The sequence below is a fragment of the Antedon mediterranea genome, chromosome 10 (assembly GCF_964355755.1).
Source record: "Antedon mediterranea chromosome 10, ecAntMedi1.1, whole genome shotgun sequence".
NCBI lineage: Eukaryota > Metazoa > Echinodermata > Crinoidea > Comatulida > Antedonidae > Antedon > Antedon mediterranea.
In genome coordinates this window covers 18,256,465-18,282,511 of record NC_092679.1, presented here as the reverse complement: position 1 = coordinate 18,282,511, position 26,047 = coordinate 18,256,465, and the positions used below count along the sequence as shown (strand labels likewise).

At 35.5% G+C, this 26,047-nt stretch overlaps 3 protein-coding genes across 4 annotated transcripts; all 3 read right to left on the bottom strand.

Annotated features, from left to right (window-relative positions):
- Window positions 1-40: 40 nt before the first annotated feature.
- Window positions 41-2,601, bottom strand: LOC140060827 (cornifelin homolog). Its single transcript, XM_072107177.1, has 5 exons — window positions 2,429-2,601; window positions 2,047-2,138; window positions 1,502-1,571; window positions 832-968; window positions 41-691 (listed from the first exon to the last, which is right to left on the bottom strand). The coding sequence occupies exons 1-5, from the start codon at window positions 2,457-2,459 to the stop codon at window positions 569-571; spliced, it is 453 nt and encodes a 150-aa protein (XP_071963278.1). The 5' UTR covers window positions 2,460-2,601; the 3' UTR covers window positions 41-568.
- Window positions 2,602-3,332: 731 nt separating this feature from the next.
- Window positions 3,333-6,749, bottom strand: LOC140060537 (uncharacterized). Of its 2 annotated transcripts, none has more exons than XM_072106798.1 (5): window positions 6,735-6,749; window positions 5,658-5,850; window positions 4,725-4,914; window positions 4,154-4,284; window positions 3,333-3,878 (listed from the first exon to the last, which is right to left on the bottom strand). In XM_072106798.1, the coding sequence occupies exons 2-5, from the start codon at window positions 5,716-5,718 to the stop codon at window positions 3,694-3,696; spliced, it is 567 nt and encodes a 188-aa protein (XP_071962899.1). In that variant the 5' UTR covers window positions 5,719-5,850; window positions 6,735-6,749; the 3' UTR covers window positions 3,333-3,693. The 2 variants fall into 2 exon arrangements, with proteins under 2 accessions (XP_071962899.1, XP_071962898.1); XM_072106797.1 differs by having other exon boundaries at window positions 6,658-6,741.
- Window positions 6,750-8,545: 1,796 nt separating this feature from the next.
- Window positions 8,546-24,065, bottom strand: LOC140060049 (monocarboxylate transporter 2-like). The gene is made up of 6 exons (XM_072106096.1): window positions 23,763-24,065; window positions 17,069-17,365; window positions 13,749-14,110; window positions 11,698-11,923; window positions 10,396-10,539; window positions 8,546-9,766 (listed from the first exon to the last, which is right to left on the bottom strand). The coding sequence occupies exons 1-6, from the start codon at window positions 23,938-23,940 to the stop codon at window positions 9,540-9,542; spliced, it is 1,434 nt and encodes a 477-aa protein (XP_071962197.1). The 5' UTR covers window positions 23,941-24,065; the 3' UTR covers window positions 8,546-9,539.
- Window positions 24,066-26,047: the final 1,982 nt, after the last annotated feature.

The window sequence follows — 26,047 nt, the reverse complement described above, 5'->3', positions numbered from 1 at the left end:
TAAACATTTTATTTTCAAAATATTTATTTTTTGGTACCGGTAAAAATATACAATGCTATTAAAACAAGTGTAATTTGATTACCTATATATACAGTTTCGACACAGTGTTTTGGTATAGCATCTATAGCGCTAATTATTATGACACCTTAATTGCCTCATATAAATTTATCTAGGAAAGTATGTTTTTTTAAATAGTTAATAGTTTTTAATAGGCAATCTAACTACATGAAACTGAGCTCGCCTTGTCAAGGTAGGAACTCGTAACAGTACTTTGATCTTAATATGTCTGACTGCGACAAATTCCACAGGGCTGTACTTATGTACGTACAAATTCACTCCGCGGCGCGCGGTGTCCGATGATAAGTGGCATGTAACTTATCGTGTCGCAGCCGCAGATAAACCCCTTGATCTCCGAAGCTGCCTTGGTTGAAACATAACTCATAGGCCCTTGTACTGTTCGGGTTAAAATATGAATTATCGATCTTTTTCATATACCATTTAGGCCTGTTTTTCGAGTGGCAGATATGCATTGCTTTAAATCATTGTCCATCCATTGAGGTACACATTATTATACCTCCATGGTCCATCCTTCGCTTTTTGGCCTTTCCTTCGGTTTTACTTCGCGGTACATCTGTGCTACAGATAGTTGGCATAAACAACATTGTATCATACAATCCCCGCACATTGTACCCTGCAAAAAACACAATACATTTTTGTCAATTTAGCATAGTAATAGTAGTCCTAACCTTGTAAATTAATTACACTTATTGATAATCTTGTATTGCTTTGTTGTATAGAAAGTGTTTATACTCATAAGCACGTTCTACTAACCTTAATATTCTTCTTCGTCCTAATTCTCGTCCTGAGCGCCAGTAATCCACCAGGTACAATGGCGATGCAGTTGTTCTCGCCTATACGACTTGCAATATCACACGACACGCAAAGGGGACAAAATACCGAAAGCAAAACTGAATAATAATAAATCATTTATATTACTATGATGATGCCGAGAAATGATTTTGATAATTATGATTCAAAAGGTTTTGTTTTTCAAGTTCAAATTATATATGGAGGACGGTAAAAATTGTTTTAATAAATAAAAAGAAAAATGTCAACCAAAAAATCCATCAACAATGCCCTTTTTACACTGCCAAGCTAAAGACAAACCCGTGCCGTGTATGTTTGATTTTGCCGCTCCTGTCTCAGGTAGAATGTGACTGACTTAGTCATCTAGAAGCGAGTCTAAGTTTTTTTAGTCTGAACTTATGATAGGGATTAACATGTACTAAAAATACTAAATAAACGTAGACTCGTTTCTATGTATTATTGCAATAGTCAGTCATTTTACCTCAAGAACCGATCGGGTAGGATAAATTTCCTTTTTACATCTGGATTAGTAGGGAATTGACACGGGTGTCGATCGTATATATGCGTTTATGTACACTGATACATGTATGATACGATAATGGTTATAGTAATTTTGTCAATGAATGTGACTTACATGATTCAAAATCATCACCGCATCCGATTAAGCTAGTTTTCCATTCTCTTTCACTGTCTTCCACTAACCTCTATTTGAACAATATTATAAGAAATTATTAATTGAAAAAAGAAATAAACAAGTCACATATTCTAGTGATAATCGGTTCGTCAATCTTCGATTGGTTTGCAAAACAATTAATAAAGTGGAACTGTAAATTGGCAATCTTTCAATGCAGTCACTTACTGAATTGAAATATTTTTTATTTATACGGGCTATCTCTTCAGTCAAAGACTGGTCTCTCAGAGGGCCCAATGATCAGTGGCTGTGATGTACTAGTGCAGTACACCAGAGTGACTCCTCTCGTCTCGAAAGATGTGCAAGGTTCTTTAAAGTGCACATGATTGTGTACACCGGACCTACGGTTTATAGTCCTTATCCGAGAAGACTCGTTCTACCACCAGAACCATGGAGCGAGTGAGCCTCAAACCTTTGCCGATGTTACTGTACGTGCGGATGGTAAAAAAAAAAGATTTTTTATGCACGATATGTTTTATAAAATGTACCTTATGTTTGCTTTTTCTTGGCTGTTGTACTACCACGGCTGATTCTTGACTTGAAGTGTTCCATCTGCAATGGCCCGGAACACCAGTTTCCTCTACGAAACAAGACAAACAATTACAAAAAACACCTTTGGTTTTTAGGATTCTCTCCAATTCGCACTAGTTTAATTGATAAACACTATAAACGTGACGTTTTTATATTATTTTATTTTACATCACAGTAATAAAGTTTCATATTATTATTGAAACTGTTAAGGAACTCCAGAGGTCCTCTGCATCAGCATCGATTCTAAAGCGTGTAGGCTAACAACACAAATTGTAAGTTGAAAGAAATATTATCAATTTAAGTGTTCAATTAGAAAAAAAATCAAAACAAATCACTTACCAATTCCTGATACGAATAATCCGTTGATCATAGTGAGTTTTGTTTCGTTGGGCCTACGTATGTTACACCTCTTACAACATCGGTTTCCCTTTTTATGTAACACCCTTTAACCAAAGCATCCTAGGAAATTGTCTATTTCCACTTTGTATGGTTCAAAAGGCAGCAATATGGCGAATAATTGAGCACATACACGCCCTGCTCTTCGAATTATCAATAAATCAAACGTATCCGTTTAATGTATTTCATTTTCTGTGTTGAAGTTGTGACAATAAACCAGAGTTCATACTATAATCTCACAACAATGAGAGATTTTTGTTTTAATTATACAAATTTTTTGATTTGATACAAATATTTACAGTTACAGACAATTTCACAATTGTGGTGTTTACACAGACGACGAGCGGTAACGGTAAGCGGAAAACCGTGTAGCTTGTTCCGTGTACAATTTGTATCTATCCTCAGCAGAAACCGCCCATACGTGTGTAAATGGTCATATGGAATAACTACATAGATTCAATATTTTTATTACCATTACTGCTCGTCTGTGTAAATTGGCCTTAATAATAATACCGTATCAATTATTTTAAGCGGCTCATCAGAAATAGTCGAGTCGGCAAGATTCAGTTAGCGATAGAGGGCGTGGTGTTTAATATTGCGGCCCATGTTGAAGATGAAGAAAACTCGAGATCTTAATATTCCTTCGTGAAGTCACCAATTATATTGGGCATAAACAACTGAATACCTCCTCGTTTGGAGTGTGCATGTAAAAAACTATATTAGGCCAATCGATAAATTGTACTATTCTTTGAAATGTAAAACTTTCATTAACTAAGCAGCATCGCAGATGAAGGCTACAACCACGTGACGGTCAGTTTTTTTATGTTTTTTTTTTTATGTTTATTCCACATTTATTTAGTCATCAATTACAGTACATCATAATTACAGTACAACTGAGAACAGGGATCCTGCATAAAAAAGCTATAGCTTCGTTTTTTTGTAGGACCCTTTTACAAGAACAAGTATATAGAACTTAAATAAACAAAGGTGTTGTTAATCAGCATATAGTGATAAAAAGTATTTTTTAACCTGTTTTTTTATACATTTATTTTGTTTCTTTAAGATAACCGGTTTATTACCACCATTACAAGTGAATTCTTTCCACAATTTTGGTCCATAGATGTGTATAAACTGTTGACTGCAAGTTAGTCTTGTGAAGGGAATTTCGAATTCCCTTCGTATCTGGTGTAAGAGGCTATAGGACACATTTACTTTTCATTCAATACTGGTTGTGTGGTAAATGGTTCCAGCAACTGTCCTGACACAGTGTTCAAACATCTACCATTCCCAGAGTCATGATATAATTCTGTGTAGGATGGTATTGGTGCTGCTGCTATGTGGTATGGTGGTGGAGATATAATCTGCGTGCTTGTCGTCGGATTAACTCTAGCTTCTACACAGGAAAAAAAAAATTTAAAGATTCAAGATTCAAGAAATTGTATTGGTCCACTTAAAATGGAAATTCATTTTTTCTAATTAAGACAATAAAAATACAAGAAAATACATAAAATTGTACAAAAATGATGTTTACTAATGTAAATATTTCGTGGGTATTTTAGCACAGACACAATTAGACGATAATCGTGTGTGTTTTTGACGTCGCCGATCAGTTAATAAAGTGTTTAATATTTAAAAGAAAAATAACAAATGTCCGTTTATCTTACGTACCTATAGCATGTCTTCTTGAAGATGTCTGTTTACTGGAAGCATGCATGACAAACCACGCAACAGCAGTGAAGAACAGGAAAATCGTAACTATTACTATAAAAGCAATTACCACTGCTACCAAGCTATTGATACTGAAAGAATCATTAAATTGTTTGGCTATTGCACGATTCCTTTACATCATGGGGTAAGTATAAAAAACGACCAAGGTAAGCCTTAGTTCAACCTCTCAAAATTGTTCATTTCAGACAACATTCATCATCATTATCATCATCATTATGAGTTCACGTATTCATCGTAGTCATTGATACTTGACCAATCCTCCTATCAACGCCAACCACCATCGACACTACCACCATCATCCATGACCTAAAACGTACCTATAGTCATCATTGGTGTGGTTGACCAATCCTCTGTCAATGTCACTATTATCGACAACACCAGCATCATCGACAACACCATCATTCATGACCTAACCATGGTAATTATTGGTACATGACCAACGTCACCATCATCGACTATGACCTAACGTACCATGGTCAACACCACTACCATAATCTATGACCTAACGTACCCATGATCATCATTTGTATTTAACCAATCCTCCTTTTCTTGCTTATTGCAGCAGTATTTCCCGGTTGACGCTGATCCACAGCAATGTACGTCATCTGGTCCATCGCTGAGCAATCGAGGGCAACTGAATCCCCAATTCGCTGCAGCATACGAATCATAGTATTGATCACAATAATCACACATACAGGGAGCTGTAAAACAAAGTCACGTTAGGCTTAGTTATTCACCCTGGTAAGTCGGTTTTAATCACACATACAGGGAGCTGTAAAACAAAGTCACGTTAGGCTTAGTTATTCACCCTGGTAAGTCGGTTTTAATCACACATACAGGGAGCTGTAAAACAAAGTCACGTTAGGCTTAGTTATTCACCCTGGTAAGTCAGGGCCGTAGCCAGGATCTGTCAAGGGGGGGGGGGGGGGGTTTGGGGGGGGGGGGGGGGGTTCGCACACTAAGTATTTGGGTCACCCCCACCCCATACCTTTTTGTACTGTGGGGCACGTATTTGGACGATTTTCGGAGATGAGGGTGAGGTATTGGGCATGTCGGGGATGGGGGTTCGCAGTCGGTTAAGGGGGGGTTCGCTGTAAAGGGGGGGGGGGGGCCTGTAAGTCGGTTTTAATCACACACACAGTGAGCTGTAAAACAAAGTCACGTTTAGGCTTATTTATTAATTCTGGTAAGTCGGTTTTATGGGCACAGGTATCGCTATTTGGTGGGTAGAAACAATTAACATAAACGGGCCTATTTCTTCTAAAAAGTAGCCCAAGTATAGTAACAGTAACAGTTCTTGTTACTCTATCAGTTCTCAATCCATCATTTAGGGTGCAACATCAATTACATTATGGGTGTTAGTGTTACTAACAGACTTAAGCAATATAGAAGAAGTATTTTTAAATGTAAAATACAAGCAATAAAATAAAACACAATAACTCACCGCAACATAGATAAAATATAACAGAGAATAGCGACAACTTTACATCACAACTTAACGCCATAGCTAAGACTATATTTCAATAAATTTAGGCACGTCTAGGCCTAAAATAAACCACATCGCCTCTAACTCGGCTACAAGAAAAGCTTCTTTTATCCGTGTAGTTTCGAGGCTCACAATAAAACCATCAGCTTGACTACCAGAAGAGGAAGAAAATACAATGAAATAATCAATAATAAGTACGAAGGACCATTCATAGGTAAATCGCCATCGACATGAATTGTAAACCTCATTTGTACTGTCTTGTGATCATTAGAGGAAACGTAAAAGTTTATATTTCCTCCACGATGTGAACAACAACATGTTTGTATTGTTCATATTCAACAACAAAGGTTCTAATTTGTTTTTTCAGAGTTTCCTTCTAATGTGGTCTGATGTTAGGGCCTATAATATACCATACTCTATATAAAATGGACCTGAAATTTTAGAATGATGATTTAGTTAGCCTTATGCCTAGAAAAAAGGTTTCGCATTCGAGAAACCTCCATTTTCTTTGACAAAATGCCTATATAGTACATCTCTCTCCATTTTACATATCGATCGGCACATACATAGTCGCGTGGACTTTGGTTTGCCAGCGCGAGACCAGAACCGTGCCGAAACACGTGTGAAAGACCGTTTAGTTTCTTACAATAACGAAAGCGAGAGAAAACAATAGATATAAGATGTAAAATTGACTCGAGCAAATTACGTCTACAAGAAACACCATTTGCTCTGAGCACTTTTGTCCGGAAGACAATGCAAGTAAGACTATTACTATGATTAGGATTGTTGCCGAATAATTCCAACCTGGCAAATTACAGGCATATCGATTACATTTAGATCGACTTCTGTGTATTCAAAGTAGACTACTATACCAGCATACAAAAAAAAATTATTTTCTGTACTATCTTCTGCCAAACTTGTAATACCCCTACCCATAAGTCAACTAATTAGTACGCACTTTGGAAACAACAAAACACAGGCCTATAATACCAAGGAGCATTTTTCCTCCATAATAATACAAAGACAAAAACAAACCGGATAAAAGATTTCTCAATGAACCGAACTACCGAATCGAAACTAAATCAACCGATTTCTAAAAAATATGCAAAATATATTTCGTAACCACTGTTGCTCCCTCTCTGTTGAAATAAGTTTGCAATAACTGATCGTTGAGGGCTCTAATTCAATTTCTGAAATATTAGGCCTAATTATGATTGTCCTTTTAAAAAAAAGTAACATGTTAATGTGAATTATTTGAAGTTTGAATATCAATTTACTCGAGTTGGTTTATTATCATTACTATCCTCTTCTTCGTTTATACTTTTTTGCCCGCCCACCGTCCAACCAATCCACGAGACTTCCAACAATTACAGTATTACTAAATATCCCGTTTTGAACGCGTATTCGATCTTTGTGCAAATATTAATCAATCAATATTTAAGTCAGAGAAATAAATAAAAAATATTTCACACAATTCATTCAATTTTAATTTTTAATCAAATTGAAAAATATAGAATATAGCAGTACGACATTTGAACTCGTAAATGAATATTTTGGTCCTAACAAAACGGCATTAATCCGTTCGTCAGTAGTACTAATATTTGTGGCAATTAGCGTTGAGTTAAGGCTAGGCCTGTACCACTAACTACAGGACGGTATGGCCTTTCTGGCTGGTTTTTGGGTCACGTATAATATTAAGTGGTATTTACTCCGACATGGCCTTTGGACCTAAAGTCCGGTGCCTCTCTCAGAAGTAAAAAATATTGACATACCCATCGAAACGGGGTGTACATTGGGCAAACATTGCATGCGAACTTTATGAAACAGAGGAACAGTTGTTATCAGATAGATAAAAACGCAATAGAAATGAACAATAAACAGGTACTTATTATCTGTATAACACCACCCGATTTGAATATATCGCATATGACACTATTATGTCCAGTATCATAGACATGTTCTGTAATACAGTGTAACATATTATCAGCAATGGTGTATTGTTAAGTTTAGGTATGATACAGGCGTCACATCATTTGCTTACGATACTGTACAAATTGTAGATACAATACACAGAATCGGCTAATTAACAAACGGGAATTTCAAAGGATAGGACAATAATTAAAACAATTAAATATTAATTATTACTGTTCTAAATTACCTGATTACGTAATCGTTGTGTGCGTACATATCATTTAATGAGTTGTATAAAAAGCAATACATGTCTAAGCCTAATTCTACAAAGATATGGTTTAGAAAAACACAATGACAAACAGTTTCAATCCTGCTGGGATACACTCATATCGCCCCCTCATTCCTTAACAGTTTTACTTATCACTAAACTACATGTGTCTCTATTAGTAGGACTAGGCCTATATTTCGAAAATTAGTACTCTCTCCGGCTTGATTTGGCAGGTGAAACAATGTATGAACGTGTGCAGATAGTACCTTAATGTAGGGTCTAGCATGCATTAAACTAATTTAAATATCAAAATCCTACATTCCTACATAACATTCTATTGACAAATTGCACACCTTATTATTTCCAATCAACCTCTTATCTTATGTACTGACCTGTTGGCCCATCACGTCACTGACACAAATTTGACGTGGGCTGTTGATAAGAACACAACTTGTGTACGCTACCGTCACTTTTACGTCTCGTTATTACGTCACTGACGATAATATACACGTACACACTATATCGCCGGTATTCATGACGTCATGATAAGTATACACGTAGTCGCGTTGTGTGTATTATAAATCCGTCTATACTTTCTATCTATACAGTAGACTAAATTGAAAATGATAAAATACTTAATATAAATATAAAACTGGTGTCTAATAGGTTAAATCTTTTGTAATATACAATATTTAATTGTAATGTAACGCATTCTTATTTGAAAACACGCTCTTCTTGATATATTTACATGATATTGCTTGGCGGCTCTTTACGACACATCAGGAGTTGAGACAATTTGACATTTATCAATAATGTTTCAGATAAAAAATATCAAGCTCGTATGAACATAGTTATATACATTATAAAACTATCCTACAGTACTAAGCGTTTTTCTTAAAATACCATACCTGTTATAACACGCGTTTTATGAATGTTTTGACGCGTTTTCTATTCTACTGAATGTAAAAGCATCGGAATTCAAATCGCAGGTGTATAAGAAGTATAATGATCTTAGATAAACATAAAAAAACTTCCGAGACAAATATACTTTAGTAAATAGGTTATAAACAAATATTATATTACAAAGCTATTATACATAACGTGCACAAATTGTAATTAATAAAGTGCACGATGAAAGTATCAATTATTTGCCGTAGTAATTACACCACAATTACACTTATTTGTATCTAGGCTAACTAGGCTAGCCGTATTAACAATATAAATTGTATCGATATCACTACAATGAGGAGTGCGCGTAAAAACGTAATATGCCTTTCTTATGAGTAAAACATTGAATTTACTAAATAACCAATGTCACTGGTTGTATAGTTGTAAATATCATTAAAACAAATCATTCTATACAAAATACACGTTGATATTCTGCAGCTTTGTAAAATCTTGGTACTGTTGTTTTTCTTTGGTCTTTAAACATCATAAACCGCCGGCGTGTTTAGGCCTCTAGACCAGTTCCATTGTAGTCTTTCCATTTCAAGACGCGTAAAACTATCTGTCGTCACTTATAAAAATCGACGAGAAAAGTTAAAATCAAATTTGTTTTACCAAATGTTTGATTAACGTAAATGTTACTTAAATGTTTTTCATCTTATTTACGTAAAAATAATGGCAATTATATCGTATCAATTATTTGGCGTTTGATTAATTCATACTGCAGTTACGTAATGATCTACGAGCTCTTCGTCTTTTGGCGTTGCAAAAATACCGACCGTTTCCTGAATGACGTGTTCGTTTTTCTTCATCGGTTCAGGTCGCCAGTCGGCCTTCCTTTGGCAATACGGAATCGCTAAAGTTAGTACTAAGCCCGTCAAGAAAAAACCGGTGCTGATGAAGAAAGCGATATTGAACGAGCCAGTAATATCGTAGGAGAGACCTATATAGAAGATAAGATAATAATAATTATAACAACGTGAATAATCGATAGTAGATATAGCAACAATAATAATTGGGTTTGCCTCCCGCCTGCGTGACATCAAACCTGCGATGTTTGCAGCACTATTGCGTCGTTGGTTCCCACTTGTGATTACGTAATACAGGACTTTGCGTTGATACGACTTAAGTGATTTGACCAATGATAAACGATGGATTATTCGAACAGTGGCTTGTCATTGGTCAACTCGCTTGCGTTGGGCGTACGTCCCTGCGTTGCGTCTCTAGTGGGAACCAAGCAAACCAACAAGGATGTAGGCGCGCCGCAAGAAATTTGACCAATCACAAGCGATGGGTTATCAGAACTCTCACTTTTTGTCATTGATCAAATCGCTTACGTTAAACTTAAGTCATTGCGTTTGCGTCATAGTGGGAACTAAAGCCTGATTCCCACTAGCGACGCAACGCAAGGACGTAACGCAACGCAAGTGAATTGACCAATCACAAGCGATGGCTTCTTCGCTTGTCATTGGTTAAAACGCTTGCGTTGCGTTTACGTCCTTGCGTTATGTTCTAGTGGGAACCAAGCTTCCGCTTTAGCTTTTACATACGCGTATCGAATGTATATCTTACCTGCTACAGTTGGGCCAACCATAACACCAATACCAGCAGCCAGTAAGGATATCGTCCAAGACTCTGCTAAAATTTTACTGCCGAACAAGTCCATCGTGGCTTTAAACAGCATACTATTTACAATTCCCGTACATGTTCCGATAACTGTAATAAATTTGTAAAAAAAAAAAATAAATTAAGTGATGATTAGTCTAGGTTCTAGACAACGTTTTGACTTAATATTTGTAAATAGATAAACATTTTGGCACACATCGAAACACAGACAAAAATCAAAACGCCATATACTAACACGCGTAGAAATTACGCAATGACTTGCTAAAATCAAATGTACCCTGTTTCATTGTTATTTGACCAAGGTAAACATTAACTTGAAACATCAATAATGTTGTATAACCTCTTGTCTGTGACCACCTCATGACCCGATAAACATTTGTTTGAAGTATAAACTTATAAGTGGTTAGTCATAAAAAAAATAAACATGAATATTTTGATGATGGACCTAGTTTTACAAAAGGTAACAAACAGACCATTGAAAATCCAATCAAATATGATATTAACGGTTTTATTTTATCTGTCAGCCCCATTCGTCAATCAATGATATGGGGTGTATTCGAGGAGGGTTAAGCAATTAGCGATAAGGATTCCAATCGCAGGATAAATGAGCGTATTCATTGTGATAACATGTGCGTTTTAATAATGATAACATTGTCAGATAAAAAACTGGACTTTGTAATTAACAGAACTTTATTGATTATTTATCATCTTCAAAAGTGCAAATTAAAGAGTTGTAATAGATTGACATTGTGTAAGTGAATAATAATTTATTATTTCCGTCAGATTTTAAACGAACAGCTTAAACGATATATACAAATAGGCTATTTAAAAAAATGAAAATATGCGATATATCTATTGACAAAGACCGTATACGAACGATTATTTTAAAACTATTAAAGTTACAGAAGGCTGTTGATCTTGTAAGTCAGTATAAAAGACCATGGTATTCCAAATACCAATACAATTAATGTCGCCTTACTAAAAACGACTGCTCAATGCCTTAAAGGAAGTTAGAGAAGATACGTTAGATGAGATAATTTCCTATAAATTGAGAAACGTTGCCGATAATTTACCAAAGAGAGACCCAAAAATGATTCAGAGTATAAAATATGGTATTTTAACACGGTATCTTTGAGAAACCGCTAACACAAAAAACAGTACCGTATTTTTAAAATACCAGTTTTTACCGCGGTATGGTGGCGGTAGAAACAGCCTCAAAGCCTATTAAATAAATATAGAAATACTTGCCTATTGCATACACTATGAGGTGAGCGTATGTATTTGCAAAAACTAGACTATACGTTGTACCCGCCATGATGACTGAAAAAATAGGATAGATGTAGATTGTCGGGAAACAAATGTGATCTCCAAATACAGTACTGAGAAATCGACCAATAAAGTCTCCTACGCCAACGACTAGGAGCACCATTGCAGCATTAGCCTTTGAGATACCACTGGTAGTCATGAATTTCATCTGCAAGAAAACAACACTATATTCATTTGGTGAACTAGGCCTATATTATACATTTCAAGTCATGCATAGCACTGAATATACAGCTGATTCTCGGTACTGTGTGTATGTATCTATTTCCGAAATAGCATAGGAATATTTATTAATAGTAATACAACATCACATTATAGCAGTAACCTAACCCTTAATCTTACATAATACAGGCACCACATGTGGTATAAATGAGATACTGTATTACCAAATAATCCTATGATACTTTGGAAATATATAGTATGTGGAGATACAGCACTGGAAATCGGGTGGAATATAAAACACAATTTCCGCGCACGTATTTCACGGTGCCCGTTGCTATGATTTGATCACCAAACTTTCAAATATTTATACTGTAGTTTAAAATTTCATTCAGAACATTTAATTTTATTTATTTCACTTTACTAATAACTTAAATAAAGCGGAGGAGCCTAAATGAAATCATAACTTATAGTGAATCCTCAAAACACAGATACAAAATATATAAATAATAGAGTATTACAAAATTAGGAACTCAAAACAGACTTCATATAGGCCTAATAATGAAGATTTTTTTGTCTTAATTAATATATTTTCTCTAACACACATTTTTAAAATCAAGGATTCTTTGGTCAATTAGAATCTAGGCCTATAGGTACCGTGATCGATATAATTTTTTTTTTTTTTTTTTTTTGCAGAAGAATACGAAGCAATGGAAATGAAAACTAATATAATTATTGTAAAACATTTTGTTTTCAGACTTTACTTGAATCGCAATTTTGCCAAGTCGTGGATTTTATTTGTCGCTTAACAATTCTATACCGATTAATTTGACTACCGTAATACCACCGATTACCACAAAGAAAAGAAGTAAAAACTATTTTAAATTCTCTTTTATGATTCAAAATTATATGAATTTCAAAAATCCAGACAGTTAAAAGTCTGGCTGATGAGATTAATTCAGGTAACAATTTCAATACGCATTTCGAAATTGTTGACACTTTGGAGAAAATGTTTAAAACAGTGTTAGGCATACAAATTAAGTTAATTTGTACTGGGATTTGGCAATAGGGACACGGTCACTTGGCAAATGTTTACACTGATTTCAGACAATAAGTTGTATTCTGTTCCAACATTCTGTGATATTACAAAAAGGAATTTCGCATAAATGCATGTTAACTCAATAACCAAACAAAGCAGTATAAGCTTATATGATTAATTATTTCCGAATTAACAAGTTTAATTAACCACAATGCAATAATAAATTGATTCCTGAATGTGCGTTACATCACTACCGGTATTTAACAATGTTTGGCATTCTTTCAATTAACGGTGAATTACAGTTTCTGTCTGCTTGTCAGTCGGTCCTTGTGTGTTTGAATTTTGGAAAGTTTATTTTCTTTTGTCTTTTGCGGGTTCGTCTTAATTTCATTTTGCATAAATTATCCATGACTATTTTGTTTCCCTTTTTCTTGTGTGGTTAAACATCACATTTAATAGTTTCAGGCAGTCAATTTCGTAACATTACTGACCAAATTACTTATTTTATAAAACAAGAATCAATTATTCAATATGCCACTCATTTCTGAACTGTAGACATAATGGGTTCAAGTCCTGTCATATGTCAGGATTTTTTCTCATGCCAATTTGCAACTCCACTCCCATTATGATTATAGAGCATCTTGTGTATGTTTGTCTTGTGAACGCACCTTTAAGAAGGATAGTGAATGAATTCACTTGTGGTTATCCTTGCCAATTTTCCTAAAATGAGAATTTAAGAAATAGAACGAATGTGTTTTTAAACAATAAATATACATACCATATTAACAAAAGGAAAAATGAGCGAAAGATTTAAAAAGATGTTGCCCATGAACCACAATATGATGCCAGGCGCTTGGAGGGCTTTCATAAATGTCTTAATATACTCGGTTGTCGTCTGCTGGTGATTTGGTTTTCGCGCCAACGGGCGCTTCTTCTCGTCTGTCGACGATACAACCATAATTTCCGTTTCAGGTTTTTTACAGTCATCGTCCAGCGCGGAAAATCCATGAGCAGTCCTCGGTTCGAACGCTACAACCAAAATTCCAACCACAAAGGTAAACGCGCCAAATATTCGCCATGTCCAACGCCATCCGTATTTTGAGCAAAGAATTTCAGCCAATGGGTTCATAGCAAGAGCACCTGAAACAGAAATTGTAAATTATTAATACTGTGTAAAATATGTCGTAGGCCTAGTCACATAATAAAAAAACATAGAGTTAGTTAGGACAACCAGCGAGGAACAACAGACATGAATTTAGGCATTTGGAGGAGGTGTATACCGTACATAACAATATCTAATCATAAATAACAATAGGCCTACAGCCTTTATATTAATACAAAATGTATATTATACCTTTTAAGACTTAAAAAAAAATAAAATCGACTGTGTGTAAAGCTCTGACTACACTATCAAACTAGTTTGATAAAAAAAAAAGTGATGTGCCCAAATATGGTAGTGATGTGCTTAAATATGGTAGTGATATGACATCATCATGTCAACATAAAGTTTGATAGTGTAGACAGAGCATAATGTTGGATCGAAATTTGATTGTAAAGCTCGCGCGCCTCTGCTCGTCGACGTGCGCGTTTGCTCATTTCGTCACTGACTACGATATCATTATGACATAAGAGAGGCTGAGGGTCACACTAAGGTCGCACTATATTCTGTATGTATACGGTACTTTAAGAAAATATTGCTTATGAATAAATAAATACACCTGCTCACGTGAAAACAAGAAGGCGGCAAAATGTTCCGTTAATACAGCATTGTTATTAATTATAATAATATTCGTATGTCTACTTTATATGACGAGTCATCGATGTAACTTGAAATGGAGGGGAAGCGAACTCACGTCTCACACCTAAACGTCGCGACCACGAAAACCTCACAGGAATCATACGTTAATGAAGCTGGGAGTTAATGTCTGGGTTATTAATGTTATAGTAATGTGTACAAGTAAAGAAATGTAAATAACATTGGCCTATTCACCGTTTATTTCATTTTTTAAATAATACTGCAGCTGCCGTTACTATCGCAAGATGTATTAAACGTATACACATGAGTTCTATATGACTTCCGATAGTCTGTCAAGATGTACGGTACCTAACGAAAATATAAATAACATTGGCCTATTCACCGATTATTTCATTATAAAATATCGTTTGGCGTATCACGTTTTAGCAATGTGATTGTAGCCGATTATTGTGAAATCTTGATTTCGTTGTCGTCACTTAATTCATTTCACACATTCCTATAACTATGTGTGAAATCATAATCGTATTACGTATATACACTATATTAATATTGTTTATTTCTTGCGCTTTCGCAATATTATGTCATTACACTATATTTACAGGTGTGTGAAAAAAAAATAATGCTGACGATATTGAATGAGTTTACAGATAGCGATGACGCCCGCTGGTTGCCGACGATTGATAGGTTTTTAAAGGTCAGTGACTGCTTTACAGGGTATTGTATGCAAATATTTCCTTTAAATGTACTGTAATCTTTTATTATACGTACGAGGAAAAATTAACGTACCGAATAAGCTGGATATGTTTATCTTAACAACTTGTAGAATAGTTTGTTTGTTTGTGTTGATGAATTACCATTTTTTACTCTACGAGAGATAAGAACCAGGGCAGGACTAAGGTCCAGGACAAAGAGGTGACCACTGTAAAGTTTACTCAAAGAATGTACGCGCGCGTTCAAAAGTTGATAATATCGTTACAGCCTTTGCTTTTCTTGTTTATTGACTTGCCAGTAGACCAGAAGCAGCTAAGGCGTGTTACGTAATACTGCAACGTTATACCAATGGTCTACTAATACATTGCTGTAGAGAAACCTTTCTTTTTTAAATTTGTCACGAGACTCTAGTGGCATGGCGTGTTTTTCACTATTACAAATGTAAATAATATTAAACATAACTGTGTAAAGTGTGCATTAGCCCGGTCAAGGCAAACACTAATCTCTTTGTCAGCAACCTCTAACACGAATAGAGAGTACTACTGTAGGCCTATACATTTCACTGGTATATGCAACTCTACTATTAATGAATTCAAAGGGTATCATCATTGTGTAGAAAAAAGGCTAAAAGTACAGTAAAGACAAATAGAAATATCATCAACAAACTGTTGTTGAGGTGTATACGTAAACCGAGGTTCTCACAGTCACTGTACCAGCCACCCGCTTCTACAGCTGTCGTAAAGCGTGGTTCCCACTAGCGACGCAACACAAGGACCTAACGCAAGTGAATTGACCAATCACAAGCGATGGCTTATTCGCTTGTGATTGCTAACTGTCTATAACGCCGCTTGTCATTGGTTAAAACGCTTGCGTTGCGTTTACGTCCTTGCGTTACGTTCTAGTGGGAACCAAGCTTTAGGTCGACCACCTGAACCGACTATCGCAAGAGATAACTTGTTTATTAAACGTACACCTGGCTTCTATATGACTTGCGATAGTCAGTTAAGATGTACCTAATGACAGCTGCAGATAGCCTGTACCATCATACAGGATTTGGGAATATTGTAGCGTTATAATTACTCATCGAAAGTTTAATAGGTCACCCAAATTCTTATCCATTCCTCAATATGATAAATAAAGTTATCGATAATGACGTAATCAACAAAGAACTTAGAAATACTGTCTATCATTCACTAACAAAGCAATCATTTTAAAACAAAGTGTAACGTTATCGCCACGCAGGTTCATGAGAGGACAGTAATCGTTAAAGTTTAGTTTCCTACTAGAACGCAACGCAGGTAATTTGACCAATCAGAAGCGAAGGACTATCCGAACTGTTTCATGTGATTGGTCAAATTAATTATTTTCGTTGCGCGTACGTCCTTGTAAAACGTCTTCTAGTGGGAAGAACCACATAGGAACGTAAAAAGAAAAAAAAAAATTTTATAAATGTGTAAAAAAAGGATTTGTTTGTGAAAACATGGAGAAAAAAATTATTGGAACAATAAGACACTAAATGTGGGTTAGGCTGATAGAAAACCAAAACGAGAGATAGTTTCAGTTTGCCTAACCCCCTTTGTCATAAAAATTAACAATTTCTAATAAGCCAACAAATCAAGCACTGTACCCACCTACACTCCATCCCAAAGTAGCAAAACAGGTCGCTCTAGCGCTGTTTTTCCTTGGAAAATGCACCCCGATCAAATGCAAAGATGTATTGTCGACAAAGTTGCTGCCGATTCCAAAAACAAGACTATACGAGAAGAAGAGGAAATTTGCTGAGTACGCAAACGATGACGCCACCAAACCGGCACAGCACATCAGCACACCAATGATCGCTACTAATCTGTGGCTATAACGTTTGAAAAGACCTGTTGATAGTGGAGATGACGCAAACATAATACCGAATGCCAAGCTGCCGATCCATCCTGTAAAGATAGAAAAAAGGAGAAATATTAAAGAAAGATTAGGACAAATAGAGCTAACTTGTTTACAGTTATGGTAACTGTCAGACTCGTTTTGACGCGAGAGAAAATTTTAGAATCAAAAGACTTTGATCTAAGTCCTGAAGAAGACCTCAATTAAAGACCTGCCAAAGACTCTAGTAGTAGTAGACGACTTGTTTGTGTCGATGTATGTAGTTTCATGCATTAGTAGGCCTACATAGAAAGAAATAATAGCTTACTATTGTACTACTGTATTCTGTGGCTGCTGTTAGTTAGAGCCCTGATCCTGCGTCATAATAGTTGACAGGTAATTAGGCGCATAATATTAATAAATACAACTACATTATCATAAGTGAAATATATGGATTAAATTTAAATAAAATAATAATTTAAAAATAAATAATACAGTACAACAATGTACGTACTAATTGCGCTGCGCATGTCATTTCTCTATACATAAATTAAAAGAAAGACGCTATGCACAATCCTTCCTTAATTGTAGCAACTGCTCTGCGCGAGTCGATTTGATTGCGTTAGCGCAGACGCACGCATTCAACTTAAAGCTACGTTCACACAATCCGCACTCAGTGTGAACGCAATTTTTAAAGTGTCATTAACCCTAGTGTTGTCAAAACATTCAGAAACCTTGGACGGATGGAAAACGTCTAGGCTTCCTCAGTGACGTCCGTTTACATGGCGTATTACATCATAATGGCTGTCATCGTGCCTACTAAACAATAGGCCTTCCAACTTGTCACTAGTATAGCTTATTAAGGAAATAAACGATTGATTAAGTTTTCAGAAATCGAATTCTTCCGGGAAATAATTCATGACTGCTATAATTGTGTATAGTATATCCAGAATGGAAAATGTATGGAATGCCAAGTAGAACAAAACTAGCACAATACCAACTTGCCACTTAATTACGAATAGAGCATGGAATTAGTAGAGGCACCATTAATTTTGCCATTTCGCTACTAGTACTAGCCTTGTATTTTGGCTAGATCATATCGGAATGGCCAAAGTGGCAGTAGTACTTGAAAAACAATAACACACATGTCGTACGGTACCTAATACAGTCAATTATTCCTACGTCAATATGATAGGGCAGAACCATTTCCCCCCTTGGCAAACTCAAATGCGCCAAAGCTTTTCGTGCTTTGGGCGTTCCATAGTTTAGAACAGTGACAATATAATTGTTGTTGTATGTACTATAACTACCAAAACAAAACAATTCAATTTAATGACCTTGGATTTTCTGTACATAATTTGCGTACACAGCTGATTGCTCTCGCGTTTTATCCGTTTTCCGGATTTGTTGAAATATTTGTTCCTTAAAACAGGAGAACGATTGATACGTAATACATGTGTTGTTGACACATAAGAAACAATTTATTCACATTTTATTACTGAAGACAAAAACAACAGGGACCATTACATAATATTATATCTTTACATACAGTAGTTAGAATAGGCAAGCAAATTGAACATGACAAGCAATAATTGGAATAATCTATTGCTTGTGGTTGGTCAAATTACATGTCTTGGGCCGAGGGTGCATTGCGTACCCCCGATGGGAACCAATCTTTAGCCCGGATTTGAATACTAAACATTAAAAGATATGCTATCATCTAACATCCATGGTATTATGAAATAATGTGCTTTACTGGCTGCTGCGGTTAGACTTCCAAATAACAATTTTTGTTGCGCAACAACTTTATAAAACCAGATGTCTTTAGGCCTACAATATTTGTGTGTACATTATCACAGTGGCATGATTTGGGATCTTTTGACGTAATAAATGAGGTCATGAAGTAAGCTTCTTTAAGTACTGTACTAATGTAGGCCTACAACTACCCAATTTTGTAAGAGTGGTATATGAAAACCAGCCTGTCACCATGAATAGCGAATTGTTTAGGATATACAACACTACTTCTTTATTTTACCATAACATTTTTAAAATTCATAATTCTTTAATCTCTCGTGATGGCGGTCTTCTTTGTAGTAGAATTGCATCATCTAGAAACTTACCAGGTCAACAACAGGTCAACTGTGTATGTACAGCATTGTATAGTATTTAATCCACCGGTTTATGATATACAATATTCAATACAATGAGGTAATGTGTTTGTTATAAGCCCACGAACATCTTTCGTGATAGACGCATGGGGAATAATAATATGGTTTACATTGTTTACATTATAAATGTCGTATAATCATTCTGTTAACTGTCTGTCGTGTGTGCTACCTATGTCCACTAGTTTCGACACATTTTATTTTTATATTTCAAGATGGTTCAGATCTCCTAAAGATACTTTTCTTTGTTTATATAGCAGGCACATAATAGTTATCTAACAAAAATCGTGTTGACAGTATCTGTACGATCATGATGTTTTATGTGTCTACTTGAATGGATCTCTAGATAGTTTCGGCGACAACCGGGGCGACGTTTTGTTTAACCTTTTATAAGCGCTCTCTAAAAAAGATAACTTTGGTCCCATGCATGGTGGTCATTATCTCAACTTGAACGCAGACGCAGCACAATGACGTAAGCGCAACGCAAGTACTGTAATTTGACCAATCACGACACATTGGGTCAGGATCCATCCGCGTAGTGATTGGTTAAATCACTTGCACTGCGCTTCTTGCGTGGGAACCAAAAAATCCCGTTTTTTAAAGCACTAACATAACAAGCAATCTCGTAATTGTTGTACGGTATTCGATGCTAGACCCTGTGATTTCAAAAAACATTGTCTTGCTTGTCATAATCCTGGATCAGTGATGGGATTAAATTCCGATAAAACGCGTTACATTGTGCTGGAGTCAAAGGCCAATGGAATTATCCTATGCGACCTACATACAGGATTCTATTTCTTAATGTTTCCTTACTATAAAGTCTCTGGTAAACACTTATGTTATGTTGCTTTTTAACCTGATTGATAACACACCATTATAACCCTTTGTGACACTTTCCCGTAAACATCTTTTTTTAACACTACAGCCTGTCACTACAGCCAGCCGGACACCGCTTTTCAGGGGACATTTTGCATCAGGGGACACCCTATTTGAGGGACACCCATATTCAGGTGGGGAACACCTGTTGGATCTCCGAATGTGTCGAAGGTTAAAGTTGGATTAACTGTATAGATAGATTTCCCAAAGCAGGAGAAATTAATAATTTTATTTTGGGCTCAACATATTTATTGAGGAAAAATATTACTACCATGTTCCAAAAAAAGTATAAAAAAAAGGTCGGTTGAAGTGATATTAATAGCAGTGTGTTTACAGTTGATTGTGCTAAGTAGGATTTCCCTATTGGGCAATAAATAATATTTGTTACTGTAAGGGCCCGTTCGGACGGGGCTGAAACTACCGTGTACTTCCAACTGTGAGGTCGCGTGTGGCAATTAACTTACGCCCCTGGCTATAAAAATTTAGAAAACCATCTGGACGAAAAATCCACCAACTTTACTGGTTATTTCAATCCCATTCCAATTACACACTGCCTCGGGGTATAATTAATCAAGCGTTAACGGGGTCATGTCAAATCGCGACCTCAAATAAGCTTTCTGATTGTTTAGCAATTATTGTTTAAAATGTTCTTTTTCGTTAATGCAAATGTATATCTATTGTTTTGTAAAATTATATGTAAATAATCAACTCGTTGGTTTTCTCCGGTGACCTGAACTTGCGAATCGGTGGCTTATAATGTACATGTAACGGCAAGGAGTTCTGTATTGTGGTAGCCTGGTGTCTGTGACTTTACCACAACAACCGTTCGGCTCGCACGATTAATACACGTGGTGATTTTTACAAGAGGGGTACAGTGCGTGTACATTAAATGGAATTTTTACAACAATAGTTCGGCTCCCACGATAAATACACGTGGTGATTTTTACAAGAGGGGTACAGTGCGTGTACAATAAATGGAATTTCCACAACAATAGTTTGGCTTGCACGATAAATACACGTGGTGATTTTTACAAGAGGGGTACAGTGCGTGTACATTAAATGGAATTTTTACAACAATAGTTCGGCTCCCACGATAAATACACGTGGTGATTTTTACAAGAGGGGTACAATGCGTGTACATTAAATGGAATTTCCACAACAATAGTTCGGCTCGCACGATAAATACACGTGGTCAACAAACAACATACGTTAGCAGGATTTTCGATCATTATTTAGTTAAAAAATAAATTGTATTCGATGTATTATAAATATATAGGTCTGGTTGTCGATTGAAAAATAATAATTGAACGATTTGCGCACAAAACGACATGCAATATCCAGTTGAATATGTCAACACGCCATGTCAATTGATATGGGTCGACGCACAGAGGGCGCTTTTTGACCTAAGAATTCTGATCTTAATTGGTTTCGTGTCAGCTTACCGGTACTTTGATTATTCGTACGAACGTCGTATGGGTTTTACCCCAAGGGTAAAAACCAAATAAACGTGTATTTCAATCGCCGTACGAACACGGTCTTAGGTAACTTTTAAAACGAAAGGTGACACTTTCACCTGACAGGTATCGTGTGATAAAAACATACTCGTCACGTTGTTTCACACACACTGTTTAGTGTTACTTTCTGCATCACATGTTATTTTTCTCAAATGTTATTAATATTACATTAAAATATTATAAAGTGGAAATAATGTATAAATTGGCTTCCTTCTAATTATTCTGTATGAATGCTTGTAAATTAGGCCTAATTATTATTTTTAATGGAAATAAAAATTATTCATTTTTGTTGCCAGTATCTTTGTTTTTTTTTACTCCGATCTATCCTTCCCTCTGTTTCATCTAGTATAGCCAACATTGAATTTAATCGTCTAAAATACAGAAATATATAGGCCTAGTGAATATATTTTTGTTTAATATTCATAACCAATGGAGTTTACTTCCATTTTTACCAGATATCTTTATTTTCCAAATTTTAACAAACCAAATTGTTTCGTATTCATATTATTAGGTCTAACTAATTATTTAATTAAGAATTCGCAGCACTATGTAACCACAACACAATAGATCTTTTATCTGCAAGTTATACCTTGCCAATTACAGTATGGGGACATTTAATTGATTAACAAAAAAACTAACGTTTTAAAGCTTTGTCTACACTATTGAACTTTATGTGACAAAAAATGTGATCATGTCACATCAACACCAAATTTTGACATCTTTTTGTCAAACTAGTTTGATAGTGTAGACAGTGCTTTAGCCACAGATTATCCTGTTGCTATGAATAGGATAGAATAAATAGAGGCTTTGAACCTAAGACCTTGGGACTGGTAAGCATGCTAAGCTAGAGTGCCAAATTACTAATTTAAGAAAAGGAATAGAAGAGTTTATTAGAAATGTAATACAGCATATATTGAATTGAACCATACATAAATTGAACAAAGGCTCGTTGATCAGAAAAAACAACAAATAAACTAGAGAATATTGTGCTAACTAATTCACTTCGTATCGAATTGTTTTCCTACGTATTTAATTTAATACGTACTGTACAACTGTATAAGGAATGAAGAACCAGTACAAAAGAAGTCCATTACCACGAAGAACACATAGAATACTGTTATGGAGCATTGATTATTAATATATTATTAATATATAATAATATAATATTAATAATATATTATAACTAAATAACATCTCTCATACACAGTATTATTTCATGAAAAAATCACATTGTAAAGTACACGAGTCTTTTTAAATTCTATGTCTACTGCGATAATTGGGGCGATAATACAGTTAATATTGGGGGTATTACTGTACTATAGGCCTATATATAATGTATGACACGTTCGACAACATTGCCCATTGCCATATTACCTGAATGAAAGCATGACCTTTATACTAAAAGCGGCTATTAATGCCCCAAAACGGGTACCAACAATATTAACATCGTATACATTTAGTATTGGTTTAATTACATGTTTGAGGTGCCAAATAGTCTGGTAATATATATTGCATTCTATATCAACAGAATCATTTTGTTGACAGTGGGTTTATCGTAGTGAACATACAGGAACACGATTGCACAATGCAGTTCTGAATTTCGACATCCTAGGCCTACAGGTGTAGCAGCATGGTGGACACTGGAATAGTCTGGAGGAATGAATATTTATGACCATCCACTGGTGGTCAGTCAAATGACCTGTGTAATCACATGTAGGGCCTACCATAATATGCACATTAGTCGTATTAAACTATTATAGGCCTAAAACTAAAAAGACTGATAATATAGCTAATTCCTGGACATCTGCTAAAATCATCCGTATTGAAATAAAATTTAAAAACGTTATTCGCATGCGAACATATTATATATATATATTTCTTCTACACGAATATTAATTAAATGTTCCACAAACCTGCTTTTGTATCTGAAAGATCTTTGTACTCATGTTGCAACTCGACCAGAATAACACCATAGCAGCTCAAGACACCAGTTACTGGTAAAATTATAAGAAATGTACACGCCGTTATCACCCAACCCTTTGTGTTCTTCACTCTCAGTGGATTCTCTTTCATATACGAGTCCGACTCCATCGCTAAAGATGAATTTTCTACAGTTTTTTTTGCAAAAGATAGATGATAATAGGCTTAAAGCCTTCCGCAATTTTTGTAAACAATATACTGTATTGACGATCAGCTGTGTGAGAGGTTAAATGACTGTCAAACACAAAGGAAAACCCTTTATTCCAACTGAACGTGCATCGACCAATCAGATGCACGGATTCCTGTTACCATACAAGTTCCTTATGCAATAATTTGAGGGAGTGGCTAATAATAAATGGAGAAATGTAAAATAAGCTTATTATAATACAACAACACTTGTACTATGGTAACAGCACTAACAATTGGTCATGTGATTGGATATCTTTATCAAAAGTAGGCTTACATTTATAAAATACAAATCTGTATTCACTGTAAACAACAATGATTAAAAGATGTATTATGCAATTCTATGTATCGCTATATTATAACTAATGCGTTATTGTCCAGACCTATCATTATTTTTGGCATTACGACATTTTGCAAAAAAAATTATGTTTCATTCATCGACGAAACAAATTTCATCATACTGACAGAAACCCTACGGGGATACCCATACAAAATTCCCCTCATTTGATTCACAGGGAAGTGTCACAAATGGGTATCCCCCTGAGTAGGAGGGTTTCCCAAAACGAGGGGTTCTGCTGAACAATATCATGTGATCAAGTTTGTTAGTAAAACCATGGATTAAACCAACGTTGCTGCAAAAGAACAATACTCTTGACCTTGACCCAGCTAGTGTCAACAACTTCAGTACTCCAGTTGAAAGTTCATTTAGGACCAAATATAACAAAATAAATAACTGCGTATGAATAGAAGGTAAATGGGAAAACAACAATGCTTTTTGCTATTGATAATATCAAAACAAAACACTATTGATAGAAAATTTAAACCTGCACACTAACCTGGCTATTGTCCATAAATCTACTCTAGTTTCTAAAGTTCATTTGGCAAAGCAACAACAAAATAAATACAGTAGCTGAAAACAACAACAATGCATTTTACTAGTATTATAGTGCAGTTAAACCCCTTATTGGGGGGGGGGGGGGAGACAACTTCGGAACCCAAAAAGTGTCTCCTTACATGGGAGTAGGAGTTGGCCTAGTGTCACAAGACATTGTTCGATTTACGAGAGGTCACCTTAGGGTGTCCCCTGAAAAGAAGGAGGTTCTACTGTAAGATTATAAAACACTGCAAAGGTGAAACACTGTCAAACAGTAATTCTTAATTTATACACATTTATTCAGTTATTTGACAACTGGGGCCCCCACTAGAAGCAGTAGCTTGTCTCATGAGGACCCCTACAATACAAAAATGCAGAAATACATAAAAAGGATAATAAACAATACGTCACTTAAAAAATATAGAATTTATCCGCACTCCCCACCCACACGTCTCATGGCCTCCCTAATCGTAATAACCGGGTATGATATTTATCAAAACGGCATGCTTTAATATGAAGGAATTAGGTTAGATTTTCACGAGTAGTGTGTATAATACCACAGAACATCATCAACCTTATTAATTAGGTCCCTGGTAATTAGTAAGTGTTGCGTTACAAGAGCAACGTATATTAATGACGAAACACGTTTATCGCAAAAGAAATGCGAACACAATACCTGTATAATTATCTATCTTATTAAACACAAACTTGGTAAATAATAATTATTCATGATGTGCGTACCTGGACAGGTGTTGCAAACACGCAACCTTCAAAGGACATCGTGGTATGAATATTCATTAATAGACAGTATCTAATTAATTTATTTGTGACGTCACACGATCCGCTTTTAGATAGAGGAAATATCTATCGCCGTACAACTAGTAATTGCATTTTTAACTTTCTTGTATTTGGTTTAATTAAACAGCTAGTGATTATAATAGCGCATTTGTAATTAGTTAGCCCAGGGAGGTATTATGCGTATACTTCCCTGCTTAGCCTTTCTAAAGCTTTGTCTACACTACCGTATCAAACTAGTTTGACAAAAAAGTGTGATGTGCCCAAATATGGCAGTGATCATGCCCAAATAAGGTTTTTTTTTTTTTTTTTTTTTTTAATCATATTTAATGAGGATGATTCACCCAGCTATTGCTGATCATT